At 48.7% G+C, this 19911-nt stretch overlaps 1 protein-coding gene across 1 annotated transcript in view; it reads right to left on the bottom strand.

Moving 5' to 3' along the window:
- Window positions 1-9481: 9481 nt before the first annotated feature.
- The window catches only part of DAAM1 (dishevelled associated activator of morphogenesis 1), a 93060-nt gene continuing 82630 nt past the window's right edge, over window positions 9482-19911 (bottom strand). Inside the window, exons 20-26 of the mRNA XM_084207131.1 lie at window positions 19094-19182; window positions 18699-18867; window positions 17840-17947; window positions 15346-15406; window positions 14601-14732; window positions 12912-13082; window positions 9482-12321 (exon numbers count right to left, since the gene is read on the bottom strand). Of these exons, the coding sequence (XP_084063257.1) occupies window positions 12112-12321; window positions 12912-13082; window positions 14601-14732; window positions 15346-15406; window positions 17840-17947; window positions 18699-18867; window positions 19094-19182 (940 nt within the window). The 3' untranslated portion in view covers window positions 9482-12111. The remainder of the gene's footprint in view (window positions 12322-12911; window positions 13083-14600; window positions 14733-15345; window positions 15407-17839; window positions 17948-18698; window positions 18868-19093; window positions 19183-19911) is intronic.

Here is a 19911-nt window from a genome sequence, read left to right as displayed (position 1 = left end):
CTCCTGAAACCCATGAGGGAAAATCTGACCCTTGACTACTCAGCACTGCTAATTTGCCCTGCAGCTACTGGATTCTGCAGGTAGAGCAGTGTTTCCTTGCTGTGTTTCAGAAAGAAGCTGTGCAGAAAGCCCACAGCTCTTCACAGGAGCTGTTTGACACGGGTGGCTTGTTGGAAGGGCAGGGGAGGAATTCCTGGCACAGCAATGCCTGGCACAGTGTAAATGGAAAGGGGTGGTTGTGAATGATGAGATTGGATTGAACTCTCACCTGGGTAGCTGCAGGTGGTGACAAGGAGGGTGGTGGGGGATAATTGATCATGCAGAGTATATGGCTGAAAGGCCTTGGAAAGGGTGGTGCTGCTCCCCTCCGTGCCTGGCTCTGGCCACCTTCCCTGTCCCTTCTGTCCCCACCACCCCAGCTGACTCAGCTACTGAGCAACCACTGGTTCCCTCTTTTTCATACTGGTTTCCTTTTCTACTGGTTTGATGTACCAGAGGCCAGGGAAGCTCCTCTCTGGCAGTCAGGTATGGCAAGGGAAGGATTGGGGATGTCAGGACCGAAGGAGCTGCGCTGGGAGTGGAAGTAACACAGCTTTCCAGGAAAGTGGTAGTGGAGCTGCTACAACACAGGTTTCAACATATTTTTAACAAGCTCAGGCTGGTGCATGTTAGTCTTGCACGTGAGGAATTGAAGGAGGGCAGCTGGCTATGGGCTTGTCGGCATCACAAACTGGCACATTTCTGTGAAAAGCTAACGTGGCTGTAGCAAGGGGAGATTCTTGACCTGATCCTTTCTGACATGGACCTGCTGCAGCTTCAGTAGAGAGCCAGCTTGTGTTTCAAAGCTGTGCCTGGCCTGTGCTCCTCATAATCATAGAATCATAGAATCATTTCAGTTGAAAAAGGCCTCTTAGGTGATCAAGTCCCAGTGCTGCCAAATCTACCACTAACCCATGTCCCTAAGTGCCACACCTACATGTCTTTTAAATGCCTCCAGGGATTGTGACTTTACCACTTCCCTGAGCAGCCTGTACCAGTGTTTGGCAACATTTTCTGTGAAGATATTCTCCCTAATATCCAACTTAAACCTCTTCTGGTGATACTTGAGGCATTTTCATCTGGTCCTGTTATTTGTTACCTGGGAGAAGAGACCAACCCCACCTGGCTACAACCTCTCTTCAGGTCCCTCCCAAAACCTCCTTTTCTCCTGGCTAAACACTCCCTCAGCCACTCCTCACATCACAGCACTGTTGAACAAGTCAGGTACATAGGTCTCTACAGCCACATTTTTAAAAGTATGTTTTAAAAACCACAACCAAATGGTCTTAACTAAACCACACCAAAGGCTGCAGGCTGCCTGCCAAAACAGTCCTTGAAATGCTGCTGTGTCCCAGCTCTGCTGAAGGTTGCTGCTTCTCACCCAGCACCAGAGTGGGTGAGAAGGTCTGTCCCTGCACCTCTCAATGGCTTCATGTGTTCATCTGGGAGAAAGAAACCAGTGGATTAAGCCACTGTTTTACTCCAGCTGTGAAAACTCTGCCCTCTGTGGTTGCAGCTGCTTGTTCTTGGGTGAGATAACATTGCAGCAGGTGGATTCTGGCCAAGCCACTATGGGACATCACCCCCACATCTCCCACATGCCCGTGCTGGTGTCGCCCCACGTAGAGATCCCTTTCTCTGAAGGCAGGAAGACACTGATGTTTTAGACACTACAAAACTGGCTCTGAGGCTCCAACCCTCCAGCTTCTTTCCTTTTTCCTCCCTTGAGATGAGCCTGGACAAAGCAAATTGCACAAATCTTATTTGCCCAAGGATATTGGGATGTATTTTAGCAAACCAAAAATCACGTGGATTATTCTGTGCAGGATATTTATTCAGCATAGAAAAAAGAGGAGTTCAAGTGATTTGAAGGTCAGTTCAGCCCTGGATACTGGAGACAATTGCAGTCAAAGGCAAATTAAAAATAAGTCTTTGAGCTCTTCAGTCTCTTGTTGACTTTGCAGCATATTTAAACCCTCAGTTTAAGAGTACCTTACTATTTGGCAATGATAGCATGCCACTGACTGAACTAATGCATTATATCTTAGAAGGAAAACATTAAGTCGTGATGAATGACAAGCATTTTAGAATGTACTGCTCCAACTGCATGCAGTGGTAGTTTTCCTGCTGATTTAATCATCAGATTCATTCAAGTAGTTATTTTCCACTCCCTTCCTAATGTGTGGATGAAGTCTCCGTTCAAAGCAAATGCTGTGTGCATAACTTAGGAACTGTGAACAATTAGCAGTCCAATTAGCAGTATTTACAAGTGACAGCCAGATGGGCTGTAATAGCTGCCATCAATCACCAGAACGGGGAGAGCTCAGGAGTATGAAATACCCCATTGCTGCCTCTCTTTCAGCACTGGTGTTGATTCCTGTATCCAGCAGATGCCAGCAGAGACCTCAGCAGCCAGCAGAGCTCAGCAGTGATCCTGAGAAAAGCCTTTCTGGTCATGAGATCAGCCCTCAGAACTGCTGCTTCCCAAATATGAGCACTCAGGGTAGGGATTGTGACTGATGCCCAAAGAGCACCTCACCAAAACCTAACTTAAAAGACAGATTCAACACATGCTGCTCTTTGGGAAGTTTGTTGTACAGGCTGAAATGAATAATTTGGAAAGCACATCAGAAAAGTGGCATTTTGTGCATGCAGGCCAGAGCTGCAGAGCTGCAGCCTGGAGGGCTGGTGAGATCAGTCCCAGTGCTGGCAGCATGCTTTGCTCAGCAGCACAGCTGCCTCTGCACTCTGGATGCTTTTGTATTTTCACATGATGACTCTGGTTATTAATAATAAATGGGTGCACATCTAGATCTGCTTGCAAAGCATTGCAGAGCCACAAAGTAAGTGCTAGAAAGAAAAGATCCCAAGTCCTCCAGGAGGAATAACCCACAATAAGATCCAGTCTTGGGGGATCTTATGCTCAACTGCACAGTGCTGCTTTCCTGCTGCAAGCCTTGGGCTTGCCATGACCAGTGGGTGACTCCCAGTGGCTTCACTGGGGCTGAATGTGGAATGACAAGGCCAGCCCTCCCTCCTAGAGCATGGGCAGCCCTCCTGCTGTTCCCAGTTTGCAGAGGAGTGATGGGCTTTCAGTGCCAGGCTGCTGGCTATCTGAGTGCTGAAGCATCCACACTCACCACAGCCAAAGTGCTTGGGCAGCAGCTCAGCATTTCTAGGTATTTTTTCCCTAGGAATTCGCTGCTGCAAGAAGCAGGATGAAAAGTGACATGGGGAGAGACAGACTGTGAGTCCCTCTCAGTGGCATGAAATGGATGAGTCACAGGGGAAATCAAAGTGAAAGTAGCAGAAACCCCAGGGCACAGCACTGAGACCTGCACTAATCTGTCTGGGGAGTTTGGATGAGCTCAGCCATGAAGACCCCAGGAGGCTGTGACAGAAGGAAGTTTAACCAGGGGGGTTGTGTGCTGGGGCTGTTTGTACTGGGTGGCAGAGCACACCAGTGTGCCCACGGGCTCATTGGTGATCATAAGAGATGAGTAGGATCCAGCTGTGAGTCAGCAGAGGAAGTAAATTCACCCTGAGAGGAACTGCTTGTTATCTGTATTGTTTCTTGACTGATGGCACTGAGCTTCTCTAGGTTCAGCTGTTTTCACAGAGGCAAGCACTGCCAGAAATCCACAAAACCAACCAGGAAGCCATTTCTGAGTACTTGGGATTCTTAATTTTATATATCCATTTTTATACATCCATTAGTCTTGCCTTTATTTTTAATGTTATCTCTTGCACAGTCCGTTCAGAAGCTAAGGGAACATCAAAAGGTAATCATAAAGGTAACAAAGGGTAACAAAGGTTTTTTAGAAGCTTTGTTTAGACCAGAGGATTGTGCCTTTCTCAGGGGCCTTTTATTGTGAGCACTGAAGAGTTGAAGGTGTTTGCAAACCACAGAGCTCCACACATTTGTTTTCCCTTCAGACGTGGGGACACCTCCTCTCCTTGCCACCATAAAAGAAAAGATGCAGCCCTGATGACTTTGGGGAATCACTTAGGAAAATGATATTCCTCAATTTCTGGGATGGAGATGGGAGTGGAAATAGTGCTGATCAGCCTTCCACATCTGGAGGAACATTCATGTTTCTCCCAGGGGCCAGAGCTACTCTGGCTGAAGGCAGCAGGGATATCTCCTCCTGCTTCTGCCAGCAGCTCCCATGCAGAGGCTTAAACACTTTGGGTAGTGCTTGAGGGTTTGGCCAGAGGGATTCATGAGGGATTCACAGTCAGAGCAGGTGAAAATTGTCCCCATGTTGGGGCTGCACATGGACACCAGGCTGACTCCTATGTGAGATTATGGAAAACACCAGGCTAGCCCAGCCCTCCCCACTCCCATCAGAGAGCAGCTGGGAGGATCTTGGTGCTTCAAAACCCCTCTGGATGGGCCCTACAAATTAACACACCCCCCCAGGCTTATTACCCTCAGGGTAGCTGTAGACAAAACCAGCAAAATAAATTTTTCTGAAATTCATCTTGCCCTCCCAGCAATTCCCTCACGACCCCATAACTATAATTTGCTTACCTGATTTAGCAACATACTCTGAACTAATCTCAGCATCAGGGATAAAAAATGCTCTGAGTAACCAGGTCACTTATTTTTTCCAGTGGAATCTAATGTGCTGCAGCACTTGTGCCTGCTCTGTGCCTGTGGCTTCTGTGCTCAGTCTGGTGCATTTTACAGAACATTTGGTAATATAGCATCCCTGAGGCCATGTCAAGTTCTGAATACAGCATCTGAATTGTGGAGTCTTTACAGAAAATGTAACTCAAATGGCGATCGCCTCCTGCTATTAAATTGGAAAGATTTACCATAGAAACCAGGCCTTGCCTGAGTGCTTCTCACTGATTTCACAGCAAAAAGGGTTTTAGGCAATGATCAGGAGCTAGACAAAGGGCAAAACTGGGACTTCCTTATTTCCCTTGAGCCCAGGGGATGCTCTGCACAGAGCCTGGCAAAGTAAAGCCATGTCAAGTTTCCATCTGTCTGAATTTGTGCCTGTGTACAGTAAAGTACACAGCACAAATCCAAGCAGATGGAAAAGCTGCTGGCACTCCTTGTCACCCACAGCCCAGGTGAAGGCAGGGACACTGTCCCAGCCCAGCTTACAGCAGTGTCCTGGCAGGCCAAAGGCATGGATTGGGCAAGAACAAAGCTGTGTCCTCCAGACTTGCTGTGCTGGTGCCCAGGATAATCCTGGTTTAGAGCAGCTCTGCTTCCTGCTGCCCAAAACCAAAGTGGGTTTGTCCTGCCCCTCCTGCAGAGCCACCCCTGAGGTGAGAGCACATGAGCAAATACTGGACTATGGGCCAGTAAAGAAAGGAAGGAATGGAAAAATGGCAATTTCAATGATTTACCTTCACAGAATTGCTCTGAGAACTGGGAAACTCCAGTTTAATTTCAAGTTCTTTGCAGTGTGACGAAAGAGAGCATAGAAAATGTGGAAACCCAGGGCACCAGGAATATTTCCCTGTCTGCTCTGGGGTGCCCTGACCCCCAGGGGAGCACTGACTTGGACCCTCATTCATGGAGAAAGTTTCCCAGACTTCAAGATAGACTGGAATCCACAAAAGTGTGAAATAGATTGTAGAGAGCAGTGTAGGTGTGTCAGTTGGTGAGAAATTGAGGTTTTGGGATTTTTAGTGTGTTGTGGATGGAAGCAAGATGGAGGGCACAGGGTGTCATCCTGGGCTTCTTCTTCATGTTTCTTTTTCCTTCTTCTTCTTCTTGGGTTTGGGTGGCAGTTTGTAACTGGGCAGAAGAGCCCACATTGCAGGCTTTTGGGGATCAGTTATTGGGTTAAAAGGGGAAATAATCTAGGTGTCAGTTCTTAATTGGATACTTCAGTCTTAAAAGACCTTAACAAGAGATTGTTGGCTATTTTGTACCTTCTAATGAAAAGCTGCCAAACTCACAGTAGTGAGACTGTTTTACTGATAAGAAATAATAAACACCTGAGTCAAAACACAAATTACTGTCTCAAGTGCCTTCAATCCAGACCCAGAGAAACCAACGACTGGTAGGTACCCTGGCAGAAAGCTGGGCAGGAACAGGCTCCCAACACAAACCCTGGCACTGGGGCGAGCCCTGGGGACACTGTAGTGCAGTGGGGCATTCTGTGGCAATTTCAAAAGCCGTGGAAGTAAGTTCAGATGACCCATGAAACTGCTCTGAGTTAGTTTATCTTACACACACGTGCATTTTTGGTGCCTACACGTGCATACCCTGAGCATCCACCTGAAGGCTGGGCATTGCCAAAAGTCACAGAGAAACCACAGGCTGTGACCTTCAGCTATTTGACTCGAATTGCAGTGGAGAGAATTAAAATTAGCCCTCCTCAACCATGCTGGGGGAAACTTCCATAGAAAATTTAGCATGATAACTGTTCAGACCACAGTAGAGATCACAGAGGAAGCAAGAAGCAGAATTGGTTTTGTACTTGGCAGCTCTAAAATGCCGAAGGTAGAAAGAGCCAGCAGATGGCACTTTGCTCACTCTGCTCTGCCTGAGGCTCCGGTGGGGCCCGGCTGCACGGGATTTCTCCCTGGCTTACCTGCACACTCTCAGCAAGCCTGGTTTAAGGCTAAAAATGACACAAAATTCTCAGAGGTTTCAGGTCAGAGTGCCCCTGATTCAAACAGAGAACTCTCCTTTTCACATGCATCTGTTGGAGGACCCTGAACAATGCCAGGGAGAGAGCTCACAGGAGAGATGTCTGCAGGATTTGCTGCAGGAGATGGAGTGGAGATGGGGCTCATCCCCTCTCTCCTGCATCCATCACCTTTGTGTCCTCTTGGCCTCTCCCGTGTCCCCCAGAAGCAAAGCTCAAAGAATGTTTTCATCCAAAGCACAAGCTGATGAAATAACCAGCTTTTATGGGAGCTGAGAATCATAGAATCATAGAATTGTTTGGAATCACAGAATCATTTAGATTGGAAAATTTTCAAAGATCATTGAATCCAACCATTCCCCCACGCTGCCAATCTCACCATTAACCATGTCCCCAGGTGCAATATTTACATGGCTTTTAGATACCTCCAGGGATGGTGACTCCACCACTGCCCTGAGCAGCCTGTTCCAATGTTTGCTAACTCTTTGGACAAAGTTTCTCTAATGTCTAATCTAAACCTGCTCTGGCCTAACTTGAGGCTGTTTTCTCTTGTCCTGTTCTTTGTTACCTGGCAGAAGAGATCAACCCCCACCGGCTCCACCCTCCTGTCAGGGAGTTGTAAAGAGTGAGAAGGTCCCCCCTGAGCCTCCTTTTCTCCAGGCTGAGCCCCCCCAGCTCTCCCAGTTGCTCCTCAGGAGACGATATTGGACATCAGACTTGACATTGGACTGCGTGTTCCTGTGGCAGTCCAGCAGTGCCAGCCCTGCACAAGGACTGCAGAACTGATCAGGCTGTGTGAAAGTGAAGATGGCACAGTGCAGTTTTACCCCAGAGCATCTGCTTGAGGTGTGACACGGGGCAGTGGCAGTGGACAGGTCCCACAGCACGGGTGGGAGCAGAACTGGCAACATCCCTGCTTTGCTTACCCTTTCCCGAGGGCCTCCAGCAGGGATATCAAAGCCTGACAGGTCCATCGGGCCCACAGTCCCCTTTTTTGGGATTAAATAAATAGTCCAGAATTCCAGCAGAGTGGCTGTTAGCCGGATGGGAGCTGGGTGTGTCTCCCCATCTGGCCGTGCCTGCCCTACTTGCTGAGCTGAGCTTTGCATGCAACGCTGCGGCGCTGCCGTGCCTGCATCAGGCATTGCCACAAGCCCTTGACTCATCTTTTCCCAGCTGGGGGCGATGCCAGGGATAACAGGCTGAGTGCGGGAGGTGACACCTGACACTCCTGTCGCCCCAGCCTTGGGCAGCAGGGAAAGTTGCTGGGCTGGAGCAGAGCACAGTCAGGGCTGGCTCAGCAGGTTTGGTGCCACCAGCCCGGGTGGCCCCACAGGACAATTCCTCCAGGAGCGCCGTGCCCGGCAGCTTCCCTGGCACCAGTGGGTCTGGGCAGGTTTGGATCATCCAGCACACAAGGCTGTGCTGGCTCACGGCTGTGAGAGGAGGGAACAGCCTCCAGGATCTGGGGAACAGGAGCCTTTTTTCAGGTGAAAACCCAGAGAGCCGGGACATTAGTGGACATGGGCTCACACAGCACAGGTGTGCCAGTCCAGCACAGTGCCCACCCTGGTGCCCTTTCCCCTGGGATGACAAACGTTCTGTCTGAAATTTGTAATCTTAAACAATAGATGCTGCTAATCCAGTCATGTGGAAGGGTTTGAAGTCAAAGAAGCTTGAGAGTTACTAGGATATTTTTTCCCATCAAATATCTTGATTGAATAAAAAGATATGTCCTGACCTTGCTCACATCTCCCACAGCCACCCTGCCCCCATCCTGGGGACCATCCTGTGACACACAATGGCGTGGCCCAGGAAACCTGCAATCTGCCACAAACTAGAATTTCAGGTCCTCATTGGTTTGTGGGGTTTGGCCAGCTTGTTCCCATCTATTTATGGACAAACCCCAACCATCCCTACACTGGGGACATGGGGATTTATGATGGGAAGAGAAGTTGAAGCTATTCCTGTTTTCCTTGGGTCCTATCACCACTCAGCCCTGGGCTGCTTTCCCATGGCATCACCAGCCCACAACTGCCAGGGGTGGTGATGGAATCTGTGCTCCCTGCCAGCCCCAGTCCAAAATGGGAAGCCTATATGGGTCAGAGCACAATGCAGATGACCCCACTGGCACAGGCAGTAGGGTCTGGGGGTGTCTTTGGGCGCTGCAAAACTCACTCAAGAGTGTTGGAAAAAGAAAGTTACACAGCCTGGGTGGAAAGGCGTGTGGGAAAGGAAAAGGTGAGCAGGAATAAGCCAGGAGGGGTTTGGGCTACTGCCAAGAAAACATCACTAGATAGGCTTGCTAGAGGCACAATGGCCAGCCCAGCCAGCACTTCTCCTGGAAAAAGGGACAGGATCTAATCCCATGATACAAAACTGGCTGCTGCCTCAATGCAGGATCCTGGAAAAGCGCCAGTGGGCTTTTGGAAAAATTCCCACCAAGGTGGGAACAGGCATCAGCAACAACAAAATGAGGAGAAATGAGTGGGTTCACCAACTGGGAGGCATTTTAGAACCCACATGTGGGTGACAATGAGGATGCTGTAATACTGGAGGGTGGAAAAAGCCAGCTGCCTCAAACCCAGTGGGGTGGAAAAACCCCAACCTCCTAAAACCCAGCACTCAGGGCAAGGGTGAAGGGCTTATCACCTGACCCCAGAAATGCCTGCAAACACACCCAAAAAAGAGCAACCCTCAGAGAGCCTCTTTTTCAACACCTGCCTCAATTCCTAATTATCCATTTTTTTCCCCTAAAAAATAACTCAGGCTCTGCCGTGTACACTCACCGAAATCGTTTTGCTTTATTGCATATTGCCATCTTAGAAAATGTACAGTCTCATAACATTACACAGCATTTCCCACTAGCTAGAACTACTAACATCCTTGCACCTAACAGACTACCTTAGTCACTACAAAGCTAATAAGGTCCAAGACATAAACTTTCGTTTACAAATTATTATGGATTTTTTTTGTTGTTTTGTTTTTGGCATTATTAAAAAAAAAAAATCATCTTTAAAATACACACCCAAGAGAAAAGAGTGGCTACTTACACCAGCACCAATCTAAAAGTAGTTTTCAACAATGGCACATGGAATTACCTGCACACAGCCTTTGTATTTATTTATAGAGATATAATATTTTTTTCTTTTTTCTATTTTTTTTTTGAAAGAAAACAAAGAAATGGCAAAGTCAGCCTGATAATCAGGCTGTTGTAAAACAATTAAAAAAAAAAAAACAACCCAAGAGGTTTGGAAGGGCAAGAGGAAATCTGTCAGGAAAGGTCCTGATGTGGCACTGGGGTTGCAGAGGCAGGAGCCGGGGTGGGTGCTGGCACCCAGGGACCCCGGGAGGAGATTGCCCTTTCTGACCCCACCACCTGCCCAATTAAACACATGTGACCAACCATTCCTTAAACCATCAGAAGCCAAACTTTTTCTTTTTAACCTTTTTTTTTTTCCTTCTTATTTTATATATTTTCAATTCCCCCCATAGTCCATTCCCTCAATTGTATCAGCCCCATTTTTTTCAGCCATAAATAAAAAATATAAATAGAGGCACTTTAGTTAAGGAATAGTATTATCATTACCTTTTGTCTTTATTTCCCCCTCCTTCTTAAAGCAAAGTGCTTAACTCCACCTTTGAACATAATCTGCAGGTTTTGCAGCTGCTTGGCTATGAGGTGCTGGACCTTATTTTTGCACTTACCTGCTTTATTTATTACTGCTTTAAATGCTACTCAGAAAGTTTTTTTTTCTTTTTTTTTTTCTTCTTTTTTTTTTTTTTTAATCTACAGTGCGTTAAACGTTGCAATGAAGAAAAGAACAAAATGGTAAAACCACAGCTCTTGACAACTCTGCTTCGAGAGAGATTTCACAGCTTTCACTCAGCACACAGACCCTGAGGCCTTCAGGTGCTTAGAACCCTATTTTTTTTATACAAATTAGTTTAAACAGCACTTTTGCTATACAGTACATATAGTTAACTGACATCCCATACCCACCAGTAATACCGATTATCTGACAAAAAAAAAAAAAAAAGAACAACCAACCTTATTTCAAATAGTGTTAATATCTAGTGCAACAGGGACAAACTCATCTCTCCACAGGAAAAAGAACAAACAAACAAAAAAAAAAGATCACAAAAGTATTGGTGGTATAAAAAGGTTTTGTTTTGCTTTCTTAAAAAACATACCACAAATAAATAAAAGTAAAAAGTAACAGTCCTCTATATACTCAGCATAATTTAAGAATAGAAATGTTAATATGTTAATGGTGGTTATTTTTTATTCTCCAATTCTTAATTTTCTAAACCCTTAAATTATTACTCCCTGAGAGCTCTGAATTACTTTTATTATTGGTTTTTTTTGTCTTTTTTTTTTTTTTTGGACTGACATTTGACAGGTAGTTCTGCTTACAAATTTGCAATGACAATGAACAGCAAACCAGTCAAAAAAAGGACCTGGCTAAGAGACGAGTGTTTCTTGGCATCACTGCTTCTGTGTGTCCGAGAAAGAAAAAGGAAAAGAAGGCAGGTGAAAGCTGCTGGGTTTTACCCCAACCCCTTTGTATTTCAGAGACCTTTGGTCCTGACCCACCTTGACAGAGGATACAGTTTGTCCCATTGAACAGAAAGCAAGAACAAAAGTTACAACGCAAAAGTTTATGCTCTTCGTCTCCTCCGAGAACCGAACCTTTCCCACCGTCTTGGGCCAGAAAACGTCGCAAAAGTATAAATACATCAGTGTGGCGTTACAGCGAGAAGCACTTTGGGGTAAAGTTTGTCCTTTAGCAAGGTGGCAGCAGGAGGAAAAAGAGCATTTCCCAAGGATGACGGGAAGAGCATCGCCGGGAGCACCCGCGGCGCCGAGCTCGGGAACCAGCGCGAACGCACAGATTGCGAGTTTCTCAGAATAATCACAACAACGAGAGAAAACAAACAAACAAACAATGGATTAAAGTTCAGTCAATTTTGCTTTTTTTTTTTTTTTTGTCTTTTCTTCTTTAAACCGCTCGGCTTGTGTGCAAGGCGTCCCCTGCAAATGGCCCTGGGGGGGTTCTGAGCAGGAGAGCAGCAGGAGGCAGCTCCCCCGTTGGCTTTGGGACCATGGGGACAACCGGCGGCTTGGGGTTGGATCCTCTCTTGCTCCACGGACGCGGCATTGTGCTTGTGCATGGGGAGAACTACTTTTTGGAGTGGAGAGGAGGTGGTGCTGGCACTGAGCTGCCCACACACCTCCCTTCACACCCCCGACCCGACTATATACACAGTATCTACACACACACTCTCCCGCAGGGGGACAGAGAGCGTGCCACTGTTCTGCTTGGAATCGCAAGGCAGTGTCATGGAAACAAACAAAAAAACAAACAAAAAAAAAAACCCCAAAAACCATAGCCACTTCAGAAAGACTGACCCACGTGTCTTTTGCTGGGTTTTGCTGCCAGTTTGTTTCTCAGAAGTTGAGCTTGGTGACGGGCCTCTCGCGGCCGCTCTCGGCCAGCTGGTTGGTGATGCGCTTGCGGTTGCGCTTCAGCTTGGTGAGGTCCTTGTCGAAGACTTCTCCCGAGCGCAGGGCCGACACCAGGTCGTCGAACTCGCCGCTCTCCTCCCCGCTCTCCTTGGCCTTCCTCGCCTTGCGCTCCCGCTCCCGCTGCTCCTTCAGCTGCAGGCCGTGGTGGAGGGGGGAAAGAAGGCATCTCAGTCTCACACAGGCGGCTCTGGGGGTGCCCAGCACATGCACGGTGATCCCCCAACTCGTGGAACTCAAGGGTGGTTTCCCACCCCAGTGCTTAGCACGTGAGAGCTGGTCAGGGTTATTGATAGACCACATCCCTGGAAGTGCTCCAAGGCCAGGCTGGACAGGGCTTGGAGCAACGTTGTCTAGGGGAAGGTGTTCAAGCTCACAGTGAGGGGGTTGGAACTAGAACTAGGTCACTTCCAGTCCAAACCATTCTGTGAGTCTGAGATTCTGTGATCAAACCCATGGGTTAAGGGTCACAGCCCCATGGCTGCTGCTTGTGGGTCACACCAGCCAACAGACAGCACCAGCTCTGCTGCACATTTCGGCTGCAAGAGCTCCCCAGACCAAGGTCATTAATCAAGTAATCAAAAGGGAAAAGCCATTGGGTCTAAGACCACAGAAGCTCCCCTCCCAGTCTCCTGTGCCACCCTGACCACCCTGGGGACATCATAACACGGTTGTCACTCCCAGATGCTCTGGAGGTGCTGCCAGACTTGCTGGTGTGTGCTCACCTGTGCCTCCATGCGTGCCCGGCGCTCCTCCTCCTCCTTCCTCTTCCTCATGTTCTCGTTCTCCTGCTTGGCCTCGGTCACAGCTTGGAGGAACTGGTCAAAGATGCCGAAGAATTCGTCAGGCTGCATTTTGTCTGTGTCTTCTCCAAAGTGCTTCACAGCCTTGGAAAACTGGAAGAGAGAAGATGGGTGCATCAGTCTTGGATAAATCCACTGGAATGGTGAAAGTTTCCACCTGATGGAGCAGAGGGAAACACTTCCAGCAGCCATAGCACACAGCAGGGCTCTGCCTCATGAAGCCTGGATTTAAAGCTGAAATAAATCACCTGATGTGTTACCTGTTGCCCTGCAAGACCTGGATCACTATCAGGCCCCCTCTCTCCCCATCTTGCCTCTGGCTCTGCTGAGCGTCCCCTGCCCCAGCTCCACTTTATTAACTAAGCAGCAGTAAAAACAAGGAAGCAAAATATTGTGGGACTGAAGACATAAAACTAATAGTAAACACGGCAGGGGAAGGGAAACTTGCACTTTTAAGTTTTTCTTTGAAGTATTTTTGGGGTATTATTTATCATTGCCACATGCTCTGCTATTGAAACCAAATGTGTTGGTGAAACTTCTAAAAGAGATTTCTGCCCAGGCTCAGGCACAGCCCTGGGCAGGGAAACAGGGAGTTTTCCTGCCTCTTGTGCTGTTTGCACACCATTAATGTGAGGGAGTCGAATGAGGCCGTAGCAGAGGTCAGGACAGGACATCCACAATCTGCCAATGTCCCAGTCCCCAAGCAGCCCCCGAGTTGTCCTTGGGACTGACACTCTTTGTTCTCACTTCCAGTCTGAAGGAGACTCTTTGTGCAGAGCAAGTTTGTTAAAACTGTGAAGGCACATTCTGGAGATAAGCACGCTTAAAAGAAAAGAAAAACAAAATCAAAGCACCAACAGATTTATTAGTTGCTTTGAAATTGCAGGGTAGACCAAGAGGAACATTTTTAAAGCCTGCCTGTATGATTTAGTTTTATTTGCAGGGGTGCCCCTGGCTCTTCAAAAGACATTTAGTGCATTTTTATTTCTTTGTTTACTTAAGAGACTTTAACACTTCAAGATGCAGGGAGGAATCTGAGAAGTGCCACTATATAAGTCAATATAATTGAGGTTAATCTTGCTGATTTTAATTAAGATATTACAATTCTCTGCCATGTTACTAGAGATTCTGGTGGGGGAGGGAAGGCTGAAAAGGCTCTCCTCATGTGATAAAAAGTTTATAAAACAGGGATGTTTCTGCTTTCCTAAGAGAAAACAGGAACACAACTTGAATCTGGACATGTGTTTAAAAAGCAACGAGCTGGAGCACTCCACAGCCCATCCCTTCCAACAACCATGGAAAATTGCTTCAGACTGGGCTTCCACAGATGCTGGGGACCACTACCAGACCTTCTGCTCCAGACCCAGCCAAGTCAGCAGAAGATTATGCACTTTTCAGAGCATTTGTCACCATCCTAACTCACTGCAGAGGATATCTCTGCCAGGTTACCATCAGCAGGCCAAAGGGGTGGCCTGGGTTAGCCATGGGAGGTCCATGATAATGCCCAAGCATGGCTCAGGAGGACAATGCCAACTGGACAATGGGAACAGCCAGCAAGAAGGAGGTGAGGCTGCAAAGCTGCTCAGATCTCCAGGACATTGGTGGCCTTACCAGCTCTTTTGCTTCCATCAGGAGATCTTCAACATCCGAGAAGCTGAAGCTGGCCAATGTGATGAACTGGCTGACCACAGACACAAACTTGTCACCTGCTTGCTGAACCTGAGACTTCTGGAAGTCCAACTCCTTTGGGGGGAAAAAAAAGGTAAATCTGGTCAGGCCCTGGCTGATGAGGGACACAAATACCACTGGCCTCTGGTAGGGGCATTAGGAGCATGCCTGAATCAGTGCCAGAGGTTCTGCCACTGCTGCTCCCCCTCCCTGCCATGCATGACACCCTGGATTACACTGCCTGAAGTAAGCTTTTAAGCCAAATCCTGCAGGAAAAGCTTATGGAAGCAGGATAATTCAGCAAGACAGTGAGTCCTTTGGGATACCTCCACCATTTCATCACCACTCCAGCTGTGCTGCAGAAGTGCTCCCCAGCCCTCGGTGGTTTTACAGCCAAGGGGAGACTCCTGTACATCACAGGTCCTCCTTGGGCATCATCACTAGGCTTACTCAGCCTCCCTTGATGTATTAGACATAAACCATGAGTATGCCTAATCACACAGGGTAACTTCAGTGCCAGAACAGCCCTGAGAGGACAGGCACACGTGCAGGGCAGGAAGGAAAGGCAAACAGAACTCCAGGATGTGAGATAAAAGCAGCTTCACTGGGGGCTCCCTGGCCTGCCTCCCCAAGGAGGGATTGCTGCTCGGAGCCAGGCTGGACCACACTTGATTTAAATAATACTTACAGTCTCCACTGCTCTCAGACCGCTTCTCAGAGTGTTTATTTCTTTCTCCAGCTCAGTCATGCTGTTGGAAATAGCAGGATGTTAATTTTCAGCTTTTCCCAGCAAAATCTACAGCTCTCTGACCAACCTGATCATGGTTTTCCCACTGAAAAGACCCCAACCCTGCCCACATTGTCTCCTTTTTGCAGATCAGCGAGTCTCAAGCAGCAAATCAGGCTGACAGCTCTAAGCTGGGACTATCTCAAAGTGGCTGCAGCTGCTTGTTTCAAAGCAAAGCACTTTTCTGTATTTTTAATCAGGGGGACTGCCCAGGTTTAGCCAGCTCAGCAGCCTCCAGCCCTCTCCAAGTGAAAGGATGGCTCAGGAGAGTGCCTTGCTGGGCACAGATTTCTCTCCAGTCCTGCAGTAGATGTGATCATTGTCCCAGTGCACAGAGGAGAGTTATGCAGGGTACCACGGTTGGGTGAACACCAGGCAAAGCATCCTTCCGAGGAGCAGCGAGCCTTTCACAAAGGGAGACAGCCCAAATATAGAGAAATAAAAATAAATCACCACGTCTGGCACTGCCTTTGTTTACACAAGGCTCAAGCCCCTGATGAGCTTCAAATTCAAGTGCTTTTGGGTTTCTACCACTACTATGTTAGGGGAAGCTTTCTCACAAAGCCTCAGTGACCACAGGCTTGATGCCTTTCCAGGGGTGTCTGTGCGAGGGCTGGGGTCCCTGGAAATGCTGATGCTGGGTCATGGGGCAAGCATTCCTGGCAGGTTTAGTCTGGGAAAATGCAGTTTTGGGAGCTCTGTGCTCCAGCAGTTCATTACTAGCGGTGGGATTGACAGAGGCGGCAATTTCTGCTTCACAGCTGCAGGACTGGGGGGAATTCAGGGTTTTCCAGAGCTTTAGAAACTTTTTGGTTTCGCTCTGGATTGGACCAAACCCAAATGTTACATATGGTGTCCAGTTTAGAGAGAAATGATAAAATTTAGGGGGGTAAAGAAACCCTCTGTGCAGGCGTTTTCTTTCCCATACGTGTGTCTGTGCAACAGCTGCAGGTCAGGAGCATGGGAAAGCAGAGGCTGCACCAGCATGGAGCATGTCCTGCTCAGCCATGCCCTTCAAACTGGGCACCACACAGAACCATGGAATATCCTGAGTTGGAAGGGACTGACAAGGATCTCCAACACCTGGCCCAGCACAGGACAGCCCCAAGAATTCCATCCCGTGCCTGAGAGCATTGTCCAAATCTTCTGGAGCTCTGTCAGGCTCGGGGCTGTCACCACTGCCCTGGGAGAGCCTGTTCCAGTGTCCAACCACCCTCTGGCAGAAGAACACTCTTCCCTGCATGCCAAGACTTGTCCTGCCACTGTGCTCAACCCCTGGCTGATGATTATTTTACATTTAATACATGAGGATCCTTGTTTTGTCCAGTACACATCTTCCCCAGGAACCCACCACTGCTACAAGAGAGCTTTGAGGTTGAGAAGACCCTTAAGCCACTGTAAATTCCATTTATATTTCATTAGCATCATGGAATGGTTTGGGTTGGAAGGCACCTCAAAGCCCATCCAGTTCCAACCCTGCTGCCATGGGACACATTCCTCTACCCCAGGTTGCTCCAAGCCCCATCCAAGCTGGCCTGGAACACTTCCAGGGAGGGGGCATCCCCAACTTCCCTGGGTAACCTGTTCTAGCTGCACCCTCTCTAAAGAGGTGCAGTTTCAGCCCTTTTCATGTCCACAGCTAACACAAATGGCTGCAGAAATGTGTGATCTTTGCTGCTTACATCCCTGAAGCATCAAAGCCCATAAGCTCCAGCTGGAGTTTAAAACCAAAACAGAGCCTCACTGATTTCAGAGGTACTTCAGCACATACTTGAGGGCTTTGCAGGGCAACAGAACAGCAGATTCCTCCTGAATTTAAAGGCTCAGGCTCTGTTTAAGGGCTTTGCTGAACTGGGGCAGCCTGTTCCCAACAGGCAGGGTTAAAAATCTGGTGGCAAATCCCAAAAACTCCATGTTGGTAGAACAAGAGGCAGGCAGGAGCTGGATGCAGGTGAGTCCCTCCCACAGCTGCCTGGTCCTGCCCGTGCTGCAGGCAGAGCCTCCCTGGCACATGAAGATAAACAGCTGCCCTTTATCTGCAGCCACACCGCAACCGCTTCCTCCAGGATTACTTAATGCACCATTAGAAATTAATTAAATGCTTTTGTGGTGAGATAACAACAGGAAGTGGCTGCTCCAAGCAGCTCTCCTCCCCCAAGCTCACAAGTTTAGAGCTTTCACTGCAAGGGCTGGGATTTTAAGCTGCCAGGTGATGTTTGCTTCTAAGTCCTGGGCTGCTCTGGCCATGGCCATGGCCATGGCATGGGATACCCAGCCCAGCAGCCAGGATCTGGCCAGGAGGGTGAGCTGGGGTGAGGTGACATGGAAAAGCAGGTTGAAATGAGGGGAGAGGTGCTCCCAGGGCTGCCCAAGTGCCACCTCAACCCCTCCTTACTTGACTTTGGCTGCCTGTGGGATGTCTCGTAGCTCCTCGTGCAGGCGGAGGACTTTGGGATATTTCTTTTCCACAACAGTGATGAGATAGTGCAGCAGGGTGATGTTCCTAGGAGAGAGGAGCAGACAGATCAGTGTGGCAGCATCTTGGGGTGCTCATTGTTCAGTCAAAACCCCAGGTTAAACCCCAGCCCTAGTAATGAGCTAACTGTTTGAGGATTTCTGCAAGGATGCTGCTTGATGCCTGTGTGGGGACCTGGGATGGGTCTGTCCCACACACAGCTACAGGGCAGAGCAGCCTGGCCCCTGCAAGCAAGGGCTCTCCACAGGAGGAACCCAGGGGAGGTGACTTGAGCATCACTGCTCTTGTCCTCCAGTGTCTTTACTGATGGATGAGACCAGGCAGGTTTGAGACCTGACCCAGCTCCTCTTGCTCTGTGAACAGAGTTCAGCAGGGTGAAGCAAACCAGGCAATGGCTGCACCAGCATGGGAGAGTGGCAGAGGGAGTTCCTGTGGAGAAAAGCCCCTGGGAATCCTTTCTCTGGCTCCTGACATCTTCAAAGGGGTTAAACAGCATTTGGAAGATGATCATCTTTATCAGCCTTGGCTGCAGTTTAGCCAGCCCAGGAAGGAAAGGCCCCATCAATCGCTGTGCTGATCTGCAGCTTGGCTTCCCTTGAAAGCTGTCCTGCTCAAAAAAATGCACACTCACATCACTGGATGTGCCAAATTGGGCAGCAGGAGGAGGGGACTGCTCCCACCTACCCATGTCCCAGAGGTAATGACAAGGGCACCTACATGCCCCCAGCACCCCTGGGGCCCATGGATGCTACCAAGGATAAGGGCAGGGGCTGCTCACTTGTCAATGCTGGACTTGGTGTCTGCAATCTTGTTGAGGCTGGAGATCTTAAACCCGAAGGCGTTGCCCCTCTGGCCCTTGTTCATGTAGTTCCCAAAGGCCAGGACCACCTCCAGGAGCTGCTGGAGGCTGCTGCTCTGCAGCACTGCCTTGGAGCCAGCACGGATGGCTGAAAGCAGAGAGGGGTGGGACATTAGCCCCTGCCACAACAGCCCATCAGCAACACCTTCAGTACCCCCAAAGAGTGACCACCAACCCCTTCCCTTCCCTTCCCCTTCCCCTTCCCCATCACTTCCAGCTCCATGTGGACCAGGCTCATCCTGGCACAGAGGATGCTCTTCCTGGGAGTGATCCCTGTGCTGGCACCAAGTCCCTTAGCAGGTCTTGTCACTTGCCTTCTACTTTGGGTTTGACCTCTGCAACTCTCTCTGCAAACTTCTTCTTGAAGTAGAGGGACTGCAGCCTTTGCTGATAATGGTTTATCCTGGAAAACAAAGAGGAGGAGCAGGCTGAGCTTTGCTTGCTCCAGGCAGAGCTCTGTTGCTGCACTGCTAACAGCTGTGCTCACAAAGCACGCCTGAGCCAGGGTGATTAAAGAATAATGACCCCTTTTCTCCCTGAAACTGTGCTGGGATGGGAACAAAATGACAACTGAAGCTACAGCTGTCCTGGGGAGGATCCCCGTGGGTTCTTAAGCACATGCTTGAGCCTATCCCCTTAACTCAGCAGGTTCAACAAGTAGATCTTTACACCCCACTGGTACGAACAAACAGTTCTTGCACAACCACTCCTAAGCAAAGGTGCTGATGAGGTCTGGGCTCCCTGTGGCTTTGTGATGAGCTGCAGCTGGAGAGAGGCTCACCTATGACCAGAACTAATGAAACTGGACCCCCTGATCATCAGATTGATGGACTGGGCTGGAAAGCCCCTTTTCTGGGCAAGTCAGTGATGGCTCTGCTCATGTCAGCTGTGTTTATGCTAACCAAGATCTCACTTGTGTGCACATGGCAGTCTGATTTGAGTCACTAGGACCAAGGACCCATGGGAGACATGCTCACACAGAGCCATGAGCTACACTGTTGTACTAATCAGAGGTGACAAAGACATCACACTCGGTTACAGACCACAAGGCAAAATTAAAAAGCCGTGCTGGAAATCAAGGAAAACATTTGCATCAGCACATTGTGCTTTCCAAAGGATGAAGGCATGGGAG

The sequence above is a fragment of the Fringilla coelebs genome (genome assembly GCF_963513975.1).
Source record: "Fringilla coelebs genome assembly, chromosome: 6".
Lineage (NCBI taxonomy): Eukaryota > Metazoa > Chordata > Aves > Passeriformes > Fringillidae > Fringilla > Fringilla coelebs.
The sequence above is the reverse complement of the archived record's forward strand: the minus strand, read 5'-3'. Positions and strand labels throughout refer to the sequence as shown.